Source organism: Pteropus medius, unplaced genomic scaffold (genome assembly GCF_902729225.1).
Source record: "Pteropus medius unplaced genomic scaffold, Ma_sr-lr_union100, whole genome shotgun sequence".
Taxonomy (NCBI): Eukaryota; Metazoa; Chordata; class Mammalia; order Chiroptera; family Pteropodidae; genus Pteropus; species Pteropus medius.
The window spans coordinates 379777-405277 of record NW_024354360.1 but is presented as its reverse complement, the minus strand read 5'-3'; the positions used below and the strand labels follow the sequence as shown (position 1 = coordinate 405277).

At 36.8% G+C, this 25501-nt stretch overlaps 1 protein-coding gene and 2 pseudogenes across 11 annotated transcripts in view; 1 reads left to right on the top strand and 2 right to left on the bottom strand.

Moving 5' to 3' along the window:
- SPIN1 (spindlin 1) overlaps window positions 1–25501 on the bottom strand; it is a 58695-nt gene that overhangs the window by 16727 nt on the left and 16467 nt on the right. For 5 of the 11 annotated variants that reach the window (XM_039852161.1, XM_039852160.1, XM_039852153.1 and 2 more), the window contains one exon: window positions 3904–3952. In XM_039852161.1, the coding sequence (XP_039708095.1) occupies window positions 3904–3929 (26 nt within the window). In that variant the 5' untranslated portion in view covers window positions 3930–3952. Of the gene's footprint in view, window positions 1–3903; window positions 3953–21278; window positions 21489–25421; window positions 25497–25501 lie in introns of all 11 variants that reach the window. The other 6 variants (XM_039852159.1, XM_039852154.1, XM_039852158.1 and 3 more) reach the window with 2 other exon arrangements.
- On the top strand, window positions 15221–15339 carry LOC120594170 (uncharacterized; annotated as a pseudogene).
- On the bottom strand, window positions 24287–24403 carry LOC120594160 (uncharacterized; annotated as a pseudogene).

Genomic DNA, 25501 nt, shown 5'->3' with positions numbered 1-25501 from the left:
TACATTCCATCACTTGGAGAGCTGGTGAAAGTGTCTGATTCCACCTCTAGGTGTAGAGAAGGACCAAAAGGCTCTCTAACAAGCTTCAAAGGCCACTGCTCCTGCTGATCCAGGCACCACACCTTGGGTAGCACTGACTTAGAACTCTAATTCCTACACATCCATGTTCCCCAAAGGGTAAACTGAGAGTGCAGGAGACATTTACCTACTTCTCTCAATACTTTAAATAAGTTTTGAAAGTACTGTTCTATTTATTTTGTCATCAAGAAATCTTGTTTTGAAAGACCTTTAGTCTTTTATCTAGACTCCCTTAATGACGTAAATTGACCACTATTCCTCATCACTAGTTAAAAATCTTATTTGGTAGCCATACTTGTTAAAATTTTCAACTACACAATTCTACTATGAGCCATACCTGTCATACATGACATATCTTCCTTATTCTATTTCCTTATTCTATTTAGTACTGTGATATAAAGGCTGTTCTTCTGTGTTCTAGCTAATTTCAGAAGAAAATATTGATTAAATCGAAATAATTGTCTTTTTGCAAGATATACACCAGCAAGTAGAGAGGGGGAAAAATGCTTTTCTGGTACTTGTTGCTTGATAAAACTTCTATAGCTGATACTGTTATTCCAACTTCAAGTGACATTATAAAAATAGGATAGAGAAAAAAGTCATGTTTTCTACCCTGATCACTATGGTTTCTTTCATTACTCTGTCTGTACACTGTGCACTCTGAGAATACCCGAGATGTCCAAAGGAGGTGTCCAAGTGCCCGGAGAGTCTCCCATAGCACTATTCACTTTCACTGGTGTGAATAACAGTCACTACAAGGTGATTAAAGAGTTTTGACAAATTTAAGACTGTCAACATTAGGCTTCATTCAGACTCTCGCTCTAATAGTTATCTATTATATGTGTTTATGACTGAAATATTGCATTTTTTCAGATATGAAACAACAAAACATGCAGTTCAAGAAATATGGTGTGGTAATGAATAAGGGTTCTAGAATGAGACTGCCCTGTTTCTGAATCCTAGCTCAGTCACTTCTTCGTTGTACAACCTCATACAGTAATTTAATCTCTCTGTGCATAGTGCATAGAGGGCTCATGGTTCCTATTTGACAGAGATGCCGTGAAAAGTCCATGAAATCATAACAGGTATATGAGGAAGAGGGAGAGGAAGGGCACAATGACGGTCTTTGTCAGTGACAAGGATTTGTGTCTTATAAAATGGAAGGAAAACATTCCCTGGAAATACCTGTTAGTGTGTAAAAGTAACAGCTCCTGTCTATTTTCTAAATGCATGTTAGCAGGAAATAGACCAAAGCCAAGTCGCACCCTCCATCAGTACCCTGAAATGGAAACCTATCGACTATTCACATTAGGGAAGAAAAAAACAGATTTACTTGAAAACAGAAACAAACCTTTTTAGCTAAATTCACCTTAAGACTCTCCCTACAACTATACTTTCCTTTTGAGATGTACTTTCCACGCAGACTCATTTCTCAATCTCCTTGTCCTCAAAACACAGCAAGGGGCCTGGTCATAAGAGGCACATAAGTTTGTTTCTATTTACTTTAAAAACAAAACAAGACACAGCTATGTAACGTTTCTGGGTGCAGAGGCACTGCTCCAAGCACCTCAGACTCCATTCCCTGATCTCTCCTGAAACTCACGAGGGCAGGAGCTGCCATTCTTGGAATAATGGCTCTGCTGCAATCATTTCCTAGGCATTCCTGCTGATTCTCAAGCAAGCAAGCAGAGGCATCTGATTGTGGAATTACTGCTCAGTCCCTCTGTGCTAACATGGGCAGCGAGAGACTACCACAGGTACAGCCACAGTATGGCAGCAAGGGAAGAGTGAGGCTCTATCTCTGCTTTTCTATGACTGTTATTTGTAGAAAGAATTCTATGTTGAAGGCTGAAAACTCCATGGTTCTATGTCCAACACCAACGATCTGAACCATGAGTAAACTGAGCTCCAGGCAAATGAAGGAATCTGCTGAGCCCACCACTAAGCCCATCTGGCTCCCACTATAAAGTCAGCTCTTGGACAGGGTCTTCTCCAGCAGCACTACTCTGACTAACCCTCTGAAGGCAAGTATTCAAGAGCCGCCATTGGTGAAATGCAGAAACCTTTGTTTCAGTCTTTTTTCCTGCTCTACCCATCTTCATATTTGTAATGAGATTAGAAAAAAATAGAAAAATGACTGGTACTTTTACTTTCATTTCAACTTCTCCCTTTTGCTATGTAGTAACATGCTCAAGGGTTCTTTGTCTGTATGTGAGACAAGCACACCTCCTGTTAAAGCAATGGATTGAGTTCCTCACATCATAGAATGGACAATCCTTGTAGCTGGTACACATATGAACTGCAAAAACTTAACAGGCATGTATTTATTCCTTGCGTTTTAGGGGAAAAAAGTAACTAGTACCTCAAAGCCATCAGTTAAAGAACAATATAGCTTAGAATGAAGCACATGAACTCTCTCTCACACGAAATGTATTAAACAGGCCCAAGAGCTCAGAACAATGAATGCATAAAATCCTATCTGGAAATTTGTAAAAATAGATAAAACAAAATGTACGTTACATCCTCAAAGCCATTTATTTTAACCTAAGTGGCAAAATCTATTTTGCATGAACTGTTCTGGTCTTGCAAAGTTAATGTGTAATTTGTTTTTATCATCTCCTATTTGTGCCAAGAAATGGTTATCACATCACTGGATATGGCAGAGTCATGAGGGTGATGGGAAATGAAATGAAATTTGAGAAGTACTTTATCAAACCTCAGGGACACAAGAGCATACTTACCTTCACATTTTTACTTTCCAGGTCATTTCTTGAACTGAATATCATAGACATTTACATTACATATTCATGTATTCATTTAAATGGACACAGGTTTGCTTTAATCATCAACAATTACTGAAAGGCGCTATTTTTCATGCAGACCTTCTTCAATAGCCCAGAGCCTTCTCACATTCTTCAGCCACTACCGTGCAGTGACCAAGGGGCATAAGCCTTTCAATAAAAATAATTTGGAAATAACTGCTATAATGAGGGGCTCAAAAGGAGCTAGGGTCAAGAAGGGTCTCTTCCATATTTAACAATCCATGATTAAGACTCATAATATCAGAACTAATTTGCTAAAACAGCTTCCATGGCGTAGTAGCAGTCACCAGTACTAGTGGATACTTGTGAATGCTATTAAATTTAATACAATACAGGTAGATATTATTTAAGACAGTATTTCAATTTTCTCCTTGGACATAATTATATTATATGCAAAAAAAAATTTCGAGGAGAAAAAAAATGGCTTCTATAGTCTGGAACCTACAGAATTCTGTACTTATAACACATTTGTCACCTAAAATACATGGATATTTTATTATCTTTCAACATACATATGCTTTCTCTAAATTACAAGCTCCTCATTCATTTGAAATGTTGTAAAGCAATGAGTGCGACAGGCAGTATGCTAACCAGGCCCTCAAGCATAAGCTATGGTCTCTGTCTGCAAGGAGCTCCTTTCTTATCCAGCAGCAGATCCAAGACCCAGAGAGGAACCTGCAGACCAAGAGCATGCAGCCCTTCCAAAAGTGAAGTGGGACAGGTTCACCATGAGCCTACCACAACTGCTACTTCTATTAGTCCAGCCTCCATCAAACTGGAGAGAAAATCATGGCCTGGAGGCTTTCAAAGGCTGAACGATCTAGGCACACTTAGGCTAGGCAAAGGACAGGGAACATACAGGAATATGATCTACACCACGACTCAGCTTGCAGTGAGGCCGACTGCTGTGAGCCAAGACCTCCTACATGGGTGACCTCATATCCCGCCCATATAACCAAAGTCCACAACTTGCTATCTAAAAGCAAGTTTCAGAATTGCTTACTTGTGGGACGTCCTTTTCTTCATCATGCTTGCAGATACACCAGCATGGCCTAAAAGAGAAGTGAGCATAAGTCAATGAAAACTAGATTTAAAAAATCAAACTCAAGAAAAAATTAACTGCTATATAAAGCATGAGATAAAAATAAACTGTAAACGGCCAACATGTAAGAAAGTGATTTGTTTACTGAACTTTCAAAAGGGAGATATAAGGGGTACTGGTAAGATAAAATGACAAAGACAACAGTTCACCTTCCCAAATTGGCCACAGAATACAAAACCAAAATTATGTGAACAAAAACTGCAACTAAAAAAGTGACAATCCTAACCCTAAAGTACTAAAAGTTACAGAACTTGTCTTCCTGCCAGAAACAATTAAAAATCAGGACAAATGATATTAAACATCTGGATCCAGATATCAAGAGAACAAGCAGCAGAGGACTATGAGCAGAAAGCCACACAGTAGTCCTACATCGACCCAAATTGCATTCCAAACAATTGTGGAGGATCCAACATGAAACCAAGAACGCTGTGGTTTGCCACATTGAGAGTCAAACTGGAGCTGGGGAACACAAGGTAAAGGACATCAACAAAAGCCCAACTCTTCACATTTCAAGTGTCCAACTCCTCAACAAAAATTACTAGATATGCAGCACAGCAGCAGACTGTAACCCTATAATCAAGTGGGTTATGACCAAAACAATGTAATTAGCATGCAAAAAGGTGGAAAAAAACTAAAATAAATATGTTCAAATATGTAAAATACAAACACTTAAAATAGAAACATGAGGGAAGAAACAAATTAAACAAGAAAATACATGATCTGAATAAAAAAAATAAATGTGATTAATAACAGATTAAACCCTACAGATAAAATGATCAGTGAACCTGAGATGTTGCAATACAAAGTACCCGAAATGAAACAAAAAAGAAAAAATTGGGAAAAATGAAACTGGACGCCACAAATAGGGGGAAAGAGCAGAGAGGTGAAAGAAAAAAAATCTGAAAAACCAACGACAGAAAGTTTTCCAGATGTGATAAATACAACCACACAGCCAAAAAGATCAATATTGCCAAAGTAAGGTTAAAACAAGGAAAGCCATGCCAAGGCACATCCTAATCAAATTTCTGAAAACCACCGACAAAGTATTTTTAAAACAGCCAAAGAATAAGAGACACATTAAATATAGGGAAACAGAAAATACCAGTTGCAGATTTGCTGTTAGAAATAATGTAAGCCAGAAGACAGGGCACTAAATCTTTAAGGTGTTGCTAAAATAATCAAGGAAACCTATTTGTGAACTGAGAATGCCATATCCAGCAAAAATACCTTCCAACCCCAACAACGATAACACATTTAATGTAAATAGTCTAAATGCTCCGATTAAGAGACCATATAAAAAAGGAAGAGACAATATCAGACAAATTAACTTCAGGACAAAGTTATTGAGGATCTCGAGATATTTCAAAAATGATAAAAGGGTCAATTAAGCAAGAAGCCATAACAATCTTAAATGTATATGAACCTAATTACAGAATACTGAAATACATAAAGCAAAAACTGGTAGATCTGACAAGAAAAATTGACATATCCATAATTATACTTAGAAATCTGAATTCTTCTCTCTCAGTAATTAATATAACAAGTAGATAGAAAATCAGAAAGGACACAGAAAACGTAACCACCACAAACAGCAAACTTGAATTAGTTGACATTTATAGAGCACTAATCCAATAATGCCAAAAACACATATATTTTCCAAGTTCACTTGGGACATTAACCCAGATGCACCATATGCTACTCAAAATGCAAACTCTTATACACTTAAAACAGCTTGAAATCATATAAAGTATATTCTCTGACCACATCAGAGTTAAACTAGAAATAAATAATAAAATATTTGGAAAGACCCCAGTATTGGAAATTAAACAACAATCTTCTAAAAAATCCATGATTCAAATACGAAATCACAATGAAAATTCAACTATTTCTAATTTAAAAAAATGAAAATCTATCAAAATCTGCAGAATACAGCAAAAACAGCACTTACTACATTGATTAAAACTCACATTAAGTAGCAATATAAAGAAAACAAAGGACTTTTTACCATAAACTCAGAACACAGGTTCCTCTGGGTGGAGGAGAAAGGCTTCTTTCTGGGTTATCTGCAAAATTCTCTCTCGTTGGCCTTATAATTAAGGTGTCCATTTTTTAAACACAAATTTCTGTACTTAACAATTTTAAAAAGTTACAATTTTAAAAGTTATAATTAACAATTTGAAAAAGTTAACTGAAAAAGATATATGCCCAACTGGTCTGTTTAAGACTGTCTGTTCTAGTTCACAGATAAAGATGGCAAGACACGGCCCTGATGCTGAGAACTATGCTTGCCCACTTTCACCTAGCGTATCTGTATGCATTCAAAGAAGTGAGCAGCTCATGGATGACAGTAAGATACAGACTGAACGGAGAGCAAATCTACCCGAAGCATCCCTGGAACATCTCTAGGTTTCAAGTAGACGAGAATGAGGGATCAGAAATGCAAAAGCAGACATGGAAATACAAAATTTGATCAAGTTCTACTGGTACTGCACCAGGCCAGGAATCCCCTCCCTCCCCCTCCCTTTCCATGCTGAACATACAAGGAAAGGGCAGCTGATTTAACAGCTACATCTCAGGCCCTGCATCCTCGGCAAAGCTTATCAGGCCCCACACATCACCACACATCCCCACAAAGTCGACTTTCTCATTTAGAAGAGTACCATAGCAGAAACAATCCTCTACTAACCACTCCAGAAAAAGTAAGCCATTTATAATTCATCCTTAATTCTTAAGTATGAACGGATAATGATCAATAGTTACATAACAAAATCTCATGGTACAACTGAGAAAGACAAAGGAATAGCACCACTGTTTATAAAATGGTCCAAAAACTACAACGATCAAATAAAAGAATTGGTATCTTCAAGGCAACTGAAGATTCTATAATCATAAAATGAGAACAAGAGGTTATGAAAAGGAAAAACACATTCTTGACAATTCAACAACTCTTCTTAGGTTGGTCAGGGAAGTGATATCACAGAGCAAACTGCTGCCCCCAAAGCTAGAAAAACAGACATGCAGATACACAGAATCACAATTCATCCAGCAGACAGACACCTCCAGAGAAGGAAAGCCAGATCCGTAATTGACCAACTGCTGAAGGCTCAGTATAGACAAGTCTGAGATAAAAACTCCAGGGAGCCCAGTCATGGGTGGGTCAGGGGGCTCCACATTTTTATGAATTTTACCTCCAGGAACTCTACCAAGTTATGGAGAGAATGACAGAAAAATCCCTACCTGCTTCCAGCAGAGGTAGAGAAAAAGTGCCCCTTTTGAAATATACCATAGCATTCAGTTCTTAACAAGGTCTGCCCTCAATAGAAACTATTGTATCAGAGCCTAACTGGTCTGAGGGCAGGGAAACAGGCATTCTCTAGCAGTTCCCTTTAGTGAGGAGAAATTCAAAGTGAGCCCCCCCTTGCACTCCTGTCCCACAAGAGGGAAGACACAGACAATCACTTGTGGCGGTCACAGCCCAGGGGCACAGACTCACTGAATGACAGAGACCTAATCACAGCACCACAGAATGCTATCACAATCCTCCTCCAACCCTGCCACATGCACACATGCATACATACACCTCACCACCATCTCACTAAAGGTTTATTCACTGAAGTTCCTCTACCCAGTACATCACATCTGGCTTTCATCCAATAATTATAAGGCATATTAAAAGGCAAAGACAACACAGTTTGAAAAGACAGAGCAGGCATCAGAACTAGTCTCAGATATGGCAAGAAGGTTGGAATTATCAGACTGGTAATTTAAAATAACGATGAATACGCTAAAGGCTGTAAGGAAAAAAGTAGACAGCAAGAACAAATGGGTAACATAAGCAAAGAGATAAAAATTAGATAAAAAATAAAAAAGATATGGTACTGATCAAAAACATATAACAGAAATGAAGAAAAGCTTTGATGGACTCATTGTTAGACTGAACACGACTAAGGGAAGACTCTCCAAGCTTTGACTAACTTATGCTTAAAACTGACTCTTAAGTAAACTAGGAAAAAAAAAAACTTCTGGGCCTGGGGGAGGGGGGAAGGCAGGGGGGGGAGCAGGCGAGGGGAACAGAATATCCAAAAACTGTTGGACAATAACAAAAGGTGCAACATATGTATAATGAGAATGTCAGAAAAACAAGAATGCCAGAAAAACAAGAAACAGAAGAAATATCTGAAGCAACAATGACTGATGATTTCCCCAAATTATAATGTGAGATACCAAAACACAGATCCAGGAAGCTCAAAGAACACAAAACAGGATTAATGACATTTTAAAAAAAAGGACATATAAGTTTATCATTCAAACTACAGAAAATCAGGCTCCCAATCAAGATGGCAGAGTAGGTCAACTGCCTACCTCCTTCTACAATCATGTCAACTTACAACTAAATTGTAGAACCATCACTGAGAATCACTTGAACACCAGCTGAACAGAGCTGAATAGAAGTCCTATAACAAACTAAGGATATAAAAAGCCACATAAAGACTGGTAGGAAAGCTGGAGAGGCGGACAGGCACATTCCGCACCCATAGTGTAGTGATGTGACAATTAATAACTAGAAGAGATATCTGGGGCTGGGGAGGTCCCTGCTTTGAAAAGCAAGGAGTCACAGCCCTATACCAGGAGCCCAGGATACCTGTGCTGGAAAGAAGAGTCCCTATAACATTTAGCTGTGAAAACCAGCAGGGGACTGCATGAGTGAAAGACAAAAGGGCTGTGGGAGACTGAGACATGTTACTCTTAAAGGGCCAGTGCATAGACTAACTTGTTTATAAACTCACTCATTTGCTCTAAGCTCCAGCACAAGGGCAGCAGCTCAGAAAGTGCCAGGGACACATGAGGAAAAGCTGAATTGACTAACTTTAGGGTGAGGACTGAAGGGGAAGGGGGCAGGGTAACTCTGTACCCAGGGATGGAAATGCTATTAGGAGCCAAATCTGTGCTCTCCATTAACCTGGTTAACACCACTCATCCCACCTTGGTGTTTCCCCAAGTCTCCACTCCACGCACCTCACTCCTCTGACCCAAGCCCCTTCCAGTGGCTCCTCTAAACAAGTAGCCTACCTGAACTTGTGCTGTGGACTTTCCAAAAGTCTCTCAAAGGTCAACAAAGCACAAAAAAGCAGTGGCTGCCTCGATGTGCCTTGTAGCTCTTGCTAAGTGGACAGAAGCTCAACATAAACAAAACTGGTCTCAAATTGCACTGTAACTCCCACCAAGATTGTGACCCCAAGATTGGCATAAGTAGTGGCTAGTCTTGCCCTGGAACACAGCTTCAACTAAGTTGCCCCAAGCCCAATGCAAGTGGCAGCTGGCCTCGGCTTGCATCATGGTGCCCACCAAAGAGTCCCAAGTCTAGCACTAGTGGTGACCAGCCTCAATTCATAGTGTAGCCACTCCTAAGCACCTCCAAGTGCAGCACAGGTGGCAATCAACCTCAGATCACTTTGTAGCTCCTACTAAGTAGCCCCAAGCCCGGCATAAACAGCAGTGGACTCTGTGTTTTATCAAAGCCCCTCCCAAGAGACTCCAGTCCCAAAACACCTGGTGGCCACAGCTTCAGACCACACAAGAGTACCACCCAACCAGCTCCTAAAAAGACACACTCAGCTGGCACCACAGCCGCACTATAATAAGTCCCACTCCATGGAGTAACTGCCCTCACGATAGCTATAGTCACAACCAGTCCTCATAGCCAGTCTTCATAGCCAGCCAGGCTAGGGTCAATCCCACCCACTGATGTGCCAAGAGAGATCGAGGCCCGACCCACATGACTGACAATGTGAAGCACGAGGCTCGGGTGACCGAGGCTCGGGTGCCATTAGGCCTCAAAAGACACTTAAATACGGTCACTCTACCAAAATTGGGAAACATAGCAGATCTACCTACTATACAGAAACAAAAGAGTCAGCCGAAATGAGAAAGCAAAATAGAAACATATCTCAGATAAAAGAACAGAACAAAACTCCCGAAAAAGAACTAAACAAAATGTAGACAAGCAATCTACCAGATACAGACTTTAAAACAGTGGTTATAAGAATGCAAATGAACTTAGATGAAGAATAGATAAACGTGAACTTCGACAGATAAGAATTGTAAAAATCGAGACAGAAAAACATAAAGAATCAGTCAGAAATGATGAATACAATAACTAAAAGAATATATTAAAGGGAATCAATAACAGATCAGATGGAGAGGATCAATCAGCAACATGGAAGACAAGGTAGCAGAAAACACCCAATCAAAACAGCAAAAAGAAACAAAAATTTTAAAAATAAGGACAGTTTAAGGAACCTCTGGAACAACATCATATGTACCAACATTTGCATCATATGGATCCCAGAAGGAAAAGCGAGAAGGGATGAAAAACTATTTGAAGAAATAATGAAAGAAAACTTCCTTACACTGGTGAAGGAACTAAGACATATAAGACTTGAAAGTGCAGAGTCTCAAACAATATTAACCCAGAGGCCCACACCACACCACATGATAACCAAAACGCCAAAGGTTAAGACAAAGAGAGAATCTTAAAAAGCAGCAGGAGAAAAGCAGTTAGTTACATACAAGGGAGCTCCCATTAAACTATAAGGTAATTTTTCAACAGAACCTTTGCAGGCCTTAGAAAATGGCACAAAATATTCAAAATGATATAAGGCAAAGACCTACACGCACTATTATCTAGCAAGGCTATCATTTAGAATGAAAGGAGAGAGAGTTCCCCAGACAAGACAAAACAAGAAACTAAAGGAGTTCATGACAAATAAACTGGTATTACAAAAAACATTAAAGAGACTTAATTTAGAAAAGATCAAAAATTGGAATAAGAAAATATGGAAAAGAAAAAATTTCTAAGGCAAACATTTAGTGAAAACAGTACATCAACCAACTATAAAACAAGTGCAAAGGTTGAAAGACAAAAGAACAAAGATCATGGGTAATTACGACAATAAATTACAAGATAAACACACACCTATGAAATAAGTAAAAATTAATGATGAAACGAATGTTCACAGGGTGAAAAAAACTGTAGCGATTTTTAGAATGTGTTTGAACTTACAGTGACCATCAACTTTAAAGAAACTGCTATAAACATAGCCTGGTATATCTGAAGCACATGGTAACCATAAACCAAATATATACAAGAGTTAAAAAGAAATAAAGAAAAAAGAATCTAAACACAACACTATATAAAGTCATGTACATACAAGAGAGCAAAAGAACAAGGAACAGAGACCTACGAAAACAATAAGAAAACAATACAATAGTAATAACTACATAACTTTCAATAATTACTTGAAATGTAAATAAACTAAATGCTCCAATCAAAAGAGAGGGTAGCTGAACGGATAAAAAAACAAAACCAGTACATATACTACCTAAAAGAGGCTCACTTCGGATCAAAAGACAGACATAGACTAAAAGTAAATGGATGGAGAAAGATATATCATGCAAAAAGAAGTTGGGAAAGAAAAAAAAGCTGGGGTAGCAATATTTATAGTAAACAAAACAGACTGCAAAACAAAGGTTTACATGATCCAAAGAAGAAAATTTCATGATAAAGCGATCAATCCAACAAGATATAATTCTTGTAAACATCAACACACCCAACACAGGAGCACCTAAATATGAACATTCCACCCCAAAGCAGCAGAATATACTTTCTTCTCAAATACACATGAAACATTTTCCAAGACAGACCACATGTTAGGGCACAAAACAAGTCTCAATAAATTTAATTAGATTGAAATCATCATCAAGCTTCATTTCCAACCACAATAATATGACACTTGCAATAAATACAAGAAAGAAACTGAAAAACTCACAAACACGTGCTAAATAACATGCTACTAAGCAATGAATGGGTTAACAATGAGATCAAGGAAGAAATCAAAAGATACCTTGAGACAAATGAAAATGAAAACACAATGACCTAAAACTCTACAGGACACAGCCAAAGCAGTTCTAAGGAAATTCATAACAGTAAAGGCCTACCTCAACAAGAAAAATCTCAAATAAACAATCTAACCTTAAAAAGGAACTATAAAAAGAGCAGCGGGGGGCAGGGGGAAGAACAGCAAACAAAGCCCAAAGTAGAAGAAAAGAAATAATAAAGATCGGACGGGACATAAAAGAAATAGTCTTAAAAAACAATACAAAAGATTAATAAAACCAAGAACTGGTTCTTTGAAAAGATAAACAAAATTGATAAACTTGTAATGACACATCAATGAAAAAAAGAGAGGACCCAAACAAAATCAGATATAAAAAAGTGACAAGTGACACCACAGAAATAAAAGGATTATTTTAAAAAAATGCTATGAACAATTATAAGCCAACAAATTAGACAATGTGGAAGAAATGGATAAATTCCTAGAAACGTATAATCTTCCAAGACTGAATGAACGAAATCTGAACAGACCGATGACTACCAATAAAAGCGAATCAGTAATAAAAAAAAAAACTCCCAACAAACAAAAGTCTTGGACCAGCTGTCTTCACAGGCGAGTTTTACCAAACATTCAGAGAATACCTAACCTTCTCAAACTATGAAAAAAAATTAAAGATGAGGGAAGCCTCCCAAACTCACTTCATGAGACCAACATTACCCTAATATCAAAACCAAAGATGCCACAAAAAAAAAAAAAAAAAAAAATTTACAGACCAATCCCTCAACAAAGTATTAGCAAACCGAATTCAGCAATACATTAAAAATACTGTACACCATGATCATGCCCAGGCTGGTTCAATATCCACGAATCAATTAATATGATAGACCACATAAACGAAATGAAGGATTAATCATATGATCATGCCAATATATACAGAAAATACATCTGACAAAAATCCAACATCCATTTATGATAACAACGCTCAGCAAAGTGGGAATAGAGGGAACAAAGCTCAATATAATAAAGACCATATATGAGAAACCCACAGCTAACATCACAGTTAACAGTAGAAAGCTGAAAGCTTTTCAGTTAAGATCAAGGACAAGACAAGATATCTACTTTCACCACTTTTATTCAACATAGTATCGGAAGTCCTAGCCACGGCAATTAGATTAAGAAAATAAAATGCATCTAAATTGGAAAGAAAGAAGTAAAACTGTCATGATTTGCAGATGACATGATACTATATATATAGCAAAACCTAAAGAATCCACTAAAAAAAACTATTAGAATAAGTTCAGTAAAGTAGCAGGATATAAAATTAATATTCAGGATATAAAATTAATATTCAAAAATCGGTTGCCTTTTTATATACCAATAACGAACTCTTAGAAGGAGAAATTAAGAAAACAATCCCATTTACAAATGAATCAAAAAGAAAAATGAATAAATTTAAACAAGGAGGTAAAAGACATTCAGAAAACTGTAAGACATCAAAGAAAGAAAATTAAGATGATACAAATAAATGGAAATATACCATACTCATATATAGGAAGAATTAACATCATTAAAATGTCTATACTACCCAAAGCAATCTAACAGATTCAGTGAAATCCCTATCAAAATACCACTGGCATATTTCACAGAACTAGAACAAATAATCTTAATATTTATATGGAACCACAAAAGACCCTGAATAGCCAAAACGATCTGGAGAAAGAAGAAAAATGTTGTAAGTATCACACTCCTGACATCAAACTATATATACTAGAAGGCTATAATATCACAACAGGATGGTACTGGCATAAAAAGACACACAGATCAATGGAACAGAATGGAAGGGCCAGAAATAAACCAACACCTATATGGTCATTAATCTATGACAAAGGAGGCAAGAATATGCAATGGGGTAAAAAAGACAGTTTCTTAAATATATGGTGTTGGAAAAACTGGACAGATACATCAAAGAAACAATTGACAAGTGGGACTTCATTGAAATGAATAACTTCTGCCTTGTGAAAGACACTGTCAACGTGAATAAGACAAGCCACAGACTAAGAGAACATTTGCAAAAGAAATCTAAAAAAGGACTTATCTAAAATACACAAAGAACTCTAAATTCAGCAGTAAGAAAACAACCTGATTAAAAATGAACCAAATACTTTAACAGACACCTCACTAAAGAAGATATAAAGATTGCAAATAAGCATGTGAAAGGATGCTTCACGTGATACGTCATCAAGGAAGTGCAAACTCAAAACAATGAAACACCACTGCACAACTATTAGAACGGTGAAAATCCAAAATACTGACAATACCAAATGCTAGAAAAGATGTAGAGCAACTGGAACTCTCACTCACTGCCGAGAGAATGCAAATTTGGCAATTTCTTATAAAACTACTCTTACAAAAAGACTTATTATATGATCCAACAATTATGCCCCTTAGCATTTACCCAAAGGACTTAAAAATATGTCCACACAAACATGTTTACAGTGGCTTTATGCATAATCACCAAAACTTAGAAGCAACAAAGACATCCTTCAGTATGTAACTGGGTAATAAATAAACTGCACTAGGTGCAGACAGTAAAATATCATTCAATACTAAAAAGAAATGAGCTATCAAGCCACAAAAAGACATTGAGAAACCTCACATATCAAAAGAGATGCAAATCTGATAAGGCTACTTACCGTATGAGTCTAAATATGATACTTTGGAAAAGGCAAAACTACGAACACAATAAAAAGTCAGTGGTTGAAGGGATTAAGAAGTACAAATTGGCAGTTACAGAACAGTCCCAAGGATGTTAAGTATAATATAGAAAATACAATCAATAATAAACTCTGTTGCTAACCGCATACTAGATTTATAAGGGGGAATCACTTTGTAAGTTATATAAATGTCTAACTACTATGCTGTACACATGAGACTAATATAATATTGAATGTCAACTGTAATTGAAAAATAAAAAAAAAAAAGTCAGTGGTTGTCAGGGGTTAAGGGGAAGGTAGGGATGAATAAATGGGAACACAGGGATTTTTAGGACAGTGAAACTACTCTGTATGATACTGTAATGGTGGATACATGTCATTATGCATTTGTCAAAACCCAGAGAATGTATAACACAAAGAATAAACCCTAAAGTAAACTATGGTGATGATGATGTGTTAGTGTAGGTTCATCAATTCTAACAAATGTACAATCTGATATGGAACTCTGCTAGTGGGGAGGGTAAGGAGAGGAAGGGGGTGTATGAGAAATTGTTATACCCTCTACTCAATTGCTCTGAACTTAAAACTGCTCTGAAAAAAATAAAATGTGTCTACGGCCATGCTACCCTGAACAAGCCCGAGCCCATCTGATCTCAGAAGCTAAGCAGGGTTGGGCCTGGTTAGTACTTGGATGGGAGACCACCTAAGAAGACCAGGTGTTGTGGGCGTAAAAAAAATTTTTTTAAATAAATAAATAAGAGATTGTAAACTGACAAGGTCCTTACAATCTGTGAGGTCAACCAATGGTTGCCTCACCTCAAAATAATAAATAAATAAATAATAAAACGTATTTTTAAAGATCCTTTAGAAAAATGAAGAGGTTCAAGATTTATTCTTCCACCATCAACACTGGGCTAGACGAGATAAGCAATGCCTTCAAAGTTGAGTTAAAATTATTCTGAAGCCTATATCCAGCTAAATTACCAGCTGACATTTACACTGACTTATGGGCATAGAATTTACATACCCCAAAATCTTCTCTAAAAGTTACTGAAGGATATTCTTCAGAAAACAAGAGAGAAAAGCTTCATAAACACACAGGAGCCAAGAAACCAGATATAACCCAGGAGTACAGAAGTCCGACAAATTTCTGTGAAGTCAGATGCAAACTCATACAGATGGATCAAGAAACCAGTAACTCAAGGAGGACTGTCTCCAAGAAGCTGATGCCACACAGTAGGGAGATAAATTACTCATACCACAAAGGTTAATACCCTGACATTTTTAAAAAGAGCTTCTGAAAGTAAAGAAAAAAATGGGTGAGATAAGGACAGAAAAAGGAAGGCCAAAGAAGCCCTTACAAGTAAGACAGGACATTCAACCTCACACTTAAAACTACTACAGACACACCATTTCTCACCCATCAGTTGGACAAAAATCCACGCAGCTGACAACATACTACTGTGGCAAGACTATGGAAAAAAACAAACACTCACATAGTACTTGCTAGCAGAAATGAAAAATGGCGCACAGCCCATGGAAGGGAATCTAGTGGTATGTCACACAATTACACAGGCATTTAAAATATGACTCAGTTCTACTGCTAGAAATCTATCCCAATGACACACTGGCAAGACATACAGACTAACCAACTAATTGTAGCTATTATTTCTAATAGCAGAAAAGTCAAAAAAATCCAAATGTCCAAATAATTGACTACTGAACTAATATGGTATATCCACACAATGGCATCCTATGCAGCTGTAAAGAGCCATGAGAAAGATCTCTGTATACTACTAAGGAGTGGTCACCAATACACACCATTAAGTTGAAAACGCAAGTAACAGAAGAGTAGGTACATGTGTGTATATTCACTGGGCACTGATGTCAGTCTGTCATCAAAAGTGGGTTATATCACTCATCTGAACATCACAGATTTTCCAGTGGAAAAGAGAACAAGATTCTTTACTAGGTAGCTACATCTATTTGTTGATTGAAGTGAAAAAAGAAATAGAGCGTATTTACAAAATAAACTGTTCTATGACTCACAAAAATTATTTAAGCTAACCTAAACCATGATGGGCAAGAAAAACTACATAGTCTTAACTGTTCTAACAGAAGCTCATTTAGACATGTTCCAAAATAACCAACTTTTAACTTGGTGTGTATTCAGATGTTCCAAAGATAAAGACAAAGGTCTGTTCCAACAACTCATCTGGATTAGAAATACTCACCAATGCCCCTCCACACCACACTAACTGCCTCCAACTCTATCAATTCACTCATTCCTCCCTTATGAGCACCTTTTCCTGTTGTGAAATTTCCCTGAAAAACTTGTCCAGGTGACACTCAGCAAATTTAATAAGCCCAGCTTTAAATGAACAGCAGTGGTCTCTGGGGATGCCACTTTAACAGAAGGTAAAGGAGTGTGACTTTATAAATTTAAGGGAGAAATCAAGAAATCTGAAAGATGATGCATATTCTCACCAAATCTGAAATCTGATCTCTAGAAAAAACAGCCAAATACTGACACCTAGAGGTCCCAATAATATAAATGAAGTCCACCAGACAACAAGGCCCACTTTCACACACAGAGCTTCCAATCAAATTTTCTGTGCCTTGCTAGGTAGGAGATCTACCTCAGATCACAAGAAATTTAACGAAAACCTCCAGATGAAACACAGAGACTAAAAGCAAAGAGAAAAAAAGACACACATAAGACCAGCTAATTCAAGAAAGAGTTTTTGAAAATACAGCTTATAGCCTCAAAAGCATAGGCTACTTGCATCCATGAAATAAACAACAAAAAAAGTTCCTAGAAATTTAAAATGTTTGTTAAAATTTTTTTTAAAAGATTGGAAAATAAAGTCAGTAAACTCCCTCAGTGACTAGAAAAATGGAAATGAATTGAAGTTAAAAAAAACAATTGACCTAAGAGGCATAACAATCCAAGCAGCATGTATTCCAGAGAGAAGAGAGCAAATGAAAGACAATCAAAGGAGTAACAAAGAATTTCATATAAATGATAAATCTAAGGACTGAAAAGCCCAAAACAATAAATGAAAAAGATCTACACTAACATATGCTGTCATAAAGTTTCAGAACACTTAAAAACACTATTCCAAGTTTCTAAAGAGGGAAAAACCACTGGACAAACGTTCAAAAATGAAAATGGCATCCAACTTCCCCAAATAGCAACAGTGGGATCTGAAAGACAATAAATGGAGCCTGGAAAATTCTAAATGAAAAGTAATTTCCAACCTAGAATCTTTTATCTCACCAAGACTGAGCATGAAAGTAATATAAAGACAATGTGAACACAAAGTCTCAATAAAAACCTCACCTTTTATGTGCATTTCTGAAAAACTATTAGAGACAATTTTCAACATGCAGAAAAGTAAACAATATGAATGAACTGGCATGTGTTCTACTCGCAGCTTTAACAATCAACTCATTCACTGCCTACTCTTGAAGATTTTGAAGATGTACAAGAGTCCATACCAAAAAAGGAAAGGCCTAGCATTCAAGAAACAAGGAGAATTCAATATGCAAGAAAAAAGAATTCCAGGTTGATGATGTTGCAGCAGGTGGAGAAAGCAATCCACACAGATCAGAAAAGGACAGAAGGCACTAGAAAAACTCTTAAGAAATCAGACAGATGGATTTTCTATCACATTTGATGTGCAGGAAATTACACTGAAAGGAGTTTTATAAAGCTGTTGGAGGATTTAAGAGACTTCAAGTTGCAAAGAAATTTAAGTAAGTATAAAAAAAACAAAGCAATCGCTAAATAAAGTGCACGAAAAAAAGCAATTATATTGTATTACTTGGTTCAAAAGTATTTAGTATTTGTATAGTAATTATAATAGAAACAATAAATATAATTTTAGCCAAAATCTTTATTGGGAAGCTAATGGAGAGAGGGAGAAGTTATGTAAAAAAAGCCAAAATCCTCAACATATATCAACACATAATATCTAAAAATTGTCCAAAAGAGAAAGCTATGTACTAACACTATTTATAAATTTTGAAGGTTAAAAAAAAACAAACAAAAAAATCAATGAATGGAGTGCCCACGACTTTTACCATAAGTCTTTGGCACTACTTGACATTTTCAGCTGTGAGTTTTTATTAATTTGATAAAAATAAAATCAAGGCTTTAAAATATTTGAATTAAATAGTTGTTATATCTTAGTGTTAGGTTCATGGTTATCTATTATTACCATTCCCCGTACCTATCAGTCTGATTAAAGTATTTATAAAAGGAAGAAAAAAAAACTGAAGGCTTTGGTAATGTAGTAAAAATGGAAGCTAACTCTAGGGAAAAAATAGAAGTTATACTATAATAATAGAACTTGCTGACCAATGTCATTAAGTACATACAAACTATTACTTTAGTAACCAATTAAATTCTAACAAATTATATAAACACATTTTTAAAATAGAAATCCCTAATATGTTGAACTAGACACATCAAAAGGATGTAAAAATCAATTTTTAAATTTTTATTAATCACTCGCACAACATCTCAAACAGTGTCAGATACTAGGACCTGCCTACCCAATCTATTACCAAGGTGGCAGTTTTAAATTCTTTGACACTCCTTCCATTCAGCATGGCATACTCTCCCTTCCTTAAACCTGGGCGGGCACTGTGACTGCCTCAAAGAGCAGAATATAGCAGAAGTGAACCTGTAAGACTTCTAAGGCTCTGACAGAAGAGAACATACAGCTGTGCCTGGTTCTCTTGGGAAACTCCCTCTGGAAGCCTCTGTGTAAGAAGCTCAGTCACCCACAAGGCCCACCTAGAAAGAAATGCGTAGGAGATGGACCAGTTGAATCTCCAGCTTTAACCTTTAAGATGACACTAGCCTAATGGCAGAGCTGAGCCACCATACCAACTTTGGAATGCCTACCTGGGCTTCTTGTTTCATAAGAAAAAAAATACCCCTTTTGGTGATTTTTTTTTTTTTTTTTTTTTTGGAAATAGGCACATTCATTACTGACATAGGGATTTAAAAGCAACAGAGCCTTTGTCTATGTCAACAGGATGAAGAATTAAGACAATTTTATAAACAATACTGATGAAGAGTCGATCTTTCTAAATAGGATCTATCACATAACCACGAAAAAGGATTATGACCTCACGGTCTAACAACAGGCCCACTAGAATTTAAAGAGTACCTACTTTGTCTTTAGCCCTATGCCACATGCTCTAAGAAATAACAAAGAGTAAGAAAATACAAAATCAAAGTACTGGATAGAATTAATAATCTCTCTCTCTCTTAAAAATAGTAATATCTCTTGATTTAGCTCATTCAGTTACTTATACCATACTACACTTTAATCAGCTGACTCTCCTCCTAAGAGGATGACTTCAAAATCAATGAAGAAAACAGGAGTGTTGAAATTGGAGTGGTGTGCATAAAAAGAACTTTGGAAAATGAATTACTATTTCAAGAGACAGAAACATGGGAGGTTTCAGTGATCAACAAAAACGACAGCGATTTTTCAACCAGTAACATGGAATAAAAAATATCATGAGTAGTACAATGTGCCAGGCACCTAGCTATGCACCTGACACACACAGCTCATTTATTCCTCATAATAATCCAACAAGTACATATCTTATCAGTCCCATTTAGATGAGAAAAACCAAGGCTCGCGAAGATACAAAACGCACTGTTTATACAGCCAATGAGAGTAGTTAGAGCTGATGAGAGCTGGGATTTGAACAACAAACTCTCAGATGACTTACGCTTCAGTCTGTCACCATTATTGCAAGTTAATCTTATCAACAAATACTCAATAGTTACATCAATATTATTAAAAAAGAGGAACTAAAATCAAAATATGGGGTAAAGATTTGATATGGGGTAAGATTTGAATTCCGGTAGCTCTTCTACAAAGGAATTCCAAATGCCATAGTTAATAAACATAAGAAATGGTTCTAAATCACATAGCAACCATTTCTATAAGATTAATAATAATTCTGCATTTATCAAAGAATCTTAAAATGTGACAAAACTTTTTCAACACTGAAATGTACTTCTTAAATGGAGAAGAACCTAAGTCCTAAAGAAAATATCACTTACCTACTTTTTTACAGTGTAGCCTGTAAGATTTATCTTTGTTTTGGGGGTAGATAAAAATCATATAAAGTCTAAACTTCTAGTTATATTAGCTGTGTGCCACGAAAATAATTTCTATTAAATATTCATTTCCATACATTTCATTCCAATAAAATTCTTTCAAATCAATACAAAAAAAAAATCCAAGTTTATCTTTTTTCCTTAGAATTGCTATTAATATCCTAACTTACTAAATTTAATATCCGTCTAGGTACCTTTCACTTTTTCTTTCAAAAAAAAATAAATAAATGCTTTATTTACTATAATCCTATTAGCTAGGTATTTACAATTCACTTGCTAAATTTACTGGGCACCTATAACTTGGTAGAAGGTGAGAGACCAGAGTAAAAAAAATTAATATGGCCCCAGACCCTCAAAAAGCTAAACCTGCATTTTCACATGTATGTATGTGTATGAAATACTGGAAATCACAAAGCTTTAAGAGCAAACCACTAGGAATTTCCATGAAAGTATCCTCAATTTTACAACTGTTTTCAGTTTATTGCACTAAGGTACGCAGAGAACTGCACTGCCTACCTGCATCAGCTCTGGACCGCTGGCCAGGTGTCTTCCCGAATGGGGTCTTCATTCATCTGTATTTAAGTGAGCAGCAGAGCTGCTGAACTAGGGTGAAAATTCAATATGCTCCAATTTGAAACTGTGCACAGAATTTCAATGTTCTTGTTAATCCATCATCCAAGTGCCTCTTTTAAAAGTTCAGCAAAAATACGTGAAATCATAAGCACTCTGTAAAATAGTGAAACAATAGTTCATTACTACAGTATCATGAGAGCAAAATTATCCGAGTAAGCCATCAAATGTGACATCAAATTTTAAACAGAACATTAACCAAAATGCACCCTGCCCAAAAGCAATTAACTTTCTTTCCTCAGACCTGGGTGCCTAGGATGGCTCAGAGGCAGGGAAAAAAGGAGGTGCTAGATCTAGTCCTTTCAATGAGTAAGTCTGGGGCATTTGCAAGACCCCAAAGTTCCTCAAAGGTCAACTGGAACACAATATAGAGTACAGCTTCCCCCACTGTATCTCGACCCATTTTACTGCCAGAAGTCAGAAAAGGGTGGACATTGGGGAGTCAGAGAAGTTTTAGACTAATATGGCCCATCTCCTTAATGGGACACAAAGACCCCATTGCACAGGGGTGGCGATATGTGAGGTCGAGGGGAGGAAGGGTGGAACAAAAGCTGGAGAGGGGACAGCACAGGAATCAAGTTCAACATAGAACAGCAGAAGGTCAGTAGGCCAGCGACCTTGGGCAAGAGAAACAATTATAGCCAACAAGACTTTACGGTTCCCCTGCTCCCAAGTTTCCAGAAACCAGAGGAAAAGATCTAATAACTTTGGACATGCCTCAAAGAAACTTCAAACTCAAGCAAAAGTTAAGACATTTTATAGAAGCAGTTTATCATTTAAGCCAAATTTGGTTCCAGTTTCGGTCTGCAGAGTAAAACATTACATGAAGACATTCTCATAAAACACTAGCAACATCCACTAAGAAATTTCACTTAACCACATGACTACATTCTTATGTATTGATCTTCCTATCCTATCTACAATTTATGACCATGTGTTCACAGGTTTAAGAATTAAAGGCAATAATGAATCAATTTTCTAGAGACTAAAATATAACAAAACAGTTAAAATAAATTCAAAATATAATTAATGAGGGAGAGTGGAATCAATTTAACTGGTAAAAATTCTTGACCATATAAAACTTTTATTATTCAAATAAGATAGATTTAAAAATGGATGTATTGCCTAATTCATTCAATGACTATTCACCGAGTGCCTACTGTTTGGAGCATAGGTAGGAGAGAGAGTGTACACAGATAAATAAGGAAAATAGATACTGTCTCAAGTGGTAATAATACTGACAGAAACATATAAGCAGCATCTTTTCTGAAGATAACTCTTCCCCATGCAAGGTCCCAAGTGTTCTTCCTAAGAGCTGCACCAGCCTGCCTCATGGCCCCAAAGATCTAAGGAGACAGTCTAAGGCAATGTTGTCAGGACAACTGGCTGGTCACCCATCTTTCCCTAAGAGTCCAACCAACAGCCAAGCAAGATTCACATTCTTGTACCTTGTTCAACACCAGTCATCTCAGCTTCCCTCATTCAACTCTCCCCTACACTAATCTATCCTTACCTAACCTCTCCTCCCTGTATGCCCAAACCTCTCCATTGCCTGCTGGAAGGCAGTCTGCCTTTAGCAAAGTCTAGTGTCCCCACCGCCTAGCAGCTCTCTGCAATGCTGCTGTGTGTAATCCCCACTGTCTATACTTACACAATCTCTCCTACCCGAACGCCCCCCACATGGAGGCATGTGCGACAGCACTAGAAACAGCAGCTGCCCTTTTTTGCTGCAATCATCTTTCTGTTAATCCTCTTGTCATCTGCATACACTTAGAGGACTTTGGTGCCTGCTGTACCTCTTTTTTTTTTCTACCACGATCATCGCATTCTTGGCAACATGAGATACTTTCAAACGACCTGCTTCCTCAGTTCTTCGACATCCTCACTTCAAATTATCAACCCCCTCCAGTCAACTATCTCTACGGTCACAACCTCAACCTTTCATCACCAATGACTGCAATATCTCTGGAATTTTTGTTACAAGCATCTCACACTCAAAACCACCTCTGACAGTTCCACCAACAATAAAGCCCTCACTCCAACAATTCTTTGATGTAACCATTACCTCCATCATGATCAATCTGTCATTGTCCCATTGTTTTCCCTGGACAACCACTACAGTGACTCCCTTGCTTTTTTCCATTTTCTCCCTTCTCTTCCTGTCACTTTTGTGACAAAAACGCTAACCCAACTCCCTGCCTCCTATGCCCACAACTTAAGCTGCAAATTTATAATCTCATGTCTCAAATAAGCATTCAAGAACACTACCCCAATTTTAGCAAATACATTTGTTATCTGCTAGGAAAATAGAGGCAAAAAAAAGAATACTCACCTTCCCACCACCAAATTCACCACTGACATACAATAAATAATGTAGTATATCCCAACTTTAAAAATATCCCATGACTCTGCTCCTTTTCTCTGCTTCCCTTCACTAGGCTCCTTCACAGATTGAGGACTATTTTAACCTATACAGATTTCAATGTAGCCTACCTTAATAAATTGCATTGGTTCCATTACGAGAAAAACTTAGCCTACCAATGTTTTAAAGGGTGTGTGTGCATCCTTCTCATTAGGAGATTTAAGCTTATTTTGGTAATACTTTCTATTGCTTACCACTTTATTAAAATTTTCACGTTGAACTTTTATAAAGTGTAAGATATAAATTGAAGGAAGAGTTGTAGTGGGGGAAGGACACAAGGGGTTTTTTTGAACAACGTAAGAATGCAAAATTTCAAATGAAAGTGCTTCCTCATTTCCAAATTGCAATTAATATTCCAACTGCCTAATCTTTTAATTTTTTTATTTTTTAGGCGAGGCAACCTTTGGTTGACCTCACAGATTGCAAGGACCTTGTCAGCTTACAATTCCTTTTTTTAAAAAAAAATTTTTTACGCCTAGCATCTGGTCTTCCTAGGTGGTCTCCCATCCAAGTACTAACCAGGTCCAACCCTGCTTAGCTTCTAAGATCAGACGGGATCGGGCTTGTTCAGGGCAGTATGGCTATAGACTTCCAACTGCCTAATCTTATCTCAACTCCTAAAAGATGAGAAAAAAATGTACAGAGACTGAATGAAAGGAAAACACTGAAGAGTGCTAACTAATGAAACCTTGGCTTTGTTTTGCTTCCATGGTTGCTATATAATGTTTGAAAATTGAGATGAATTGGAGCTTTCCTAAAAACAAATCTTACTCTCTTTTGACTAGAAAGAATAAAACTTAATTGTTCATTTTTTTAAAAAACATACAATTTTTACCTTAAGTTGTTCTACTAAAGTGGTTAATTTAGTAATAAGACAAACTGAAGGGTAAAAAAAAAAAAAATTTAACTTAAAAGCTGATAGCAAAATCTCATTTCTAGGAGAATAGAAATTATAAAACTTTTTTCAGATGTTACAGAAAATGTTGTCAATAAAGCTTAATTTCAAGGCCATAAAAAAAAGAGAATCTTGGATTCAAAGAGACTCAATAGTTGCCAAAACCATTAGGCTGATGGAGAACAATACTGCACAGCACCACAAGACCACCCACAGATTACCTAATTATAAATGCTGCCTTATGAAAGAGGGACCTAACAATTCAGCACCAATAGTGAACAACCACACTTTACAGGCTTCATGATGTGATGTGGCACTAAGTACACATCACTTTCAACATGTTCTTGTCTAAAATGCTCTTTCTACATCTGCTAGGCTCTCTAAACCTATTTTCCAATTTATAGGAAATACGGGTAACACTGGAGCAAGTGAGAATTTTCTACAAGATCAATGGGCCATAATACTCTTCAAAAAGTATCATTAGAAAAAAGGTAGACACAACTGCTCTAGATTAAAAGTAACTAAATGGAGACAACCAATTAAAACGCAATGAGTAAACTCTGAATGGGTGGTTTGGAAGAAAAAAGGCTACAGATGATATTTAAGACAAATGGGAAATTTAAATAGGGGTTAAACAGTATATGAAATTATGGAGTTATAATTAATCTTTAAAAGCACAATAATTACATTGTGATTATGCATGAGAACATACTTATTCTTAGGAAATGTATGCTGAAATTTCTAGAGGTAGACTGTCATAACGTCTGCAGTGAATTTCAAATGGTTCCTAGA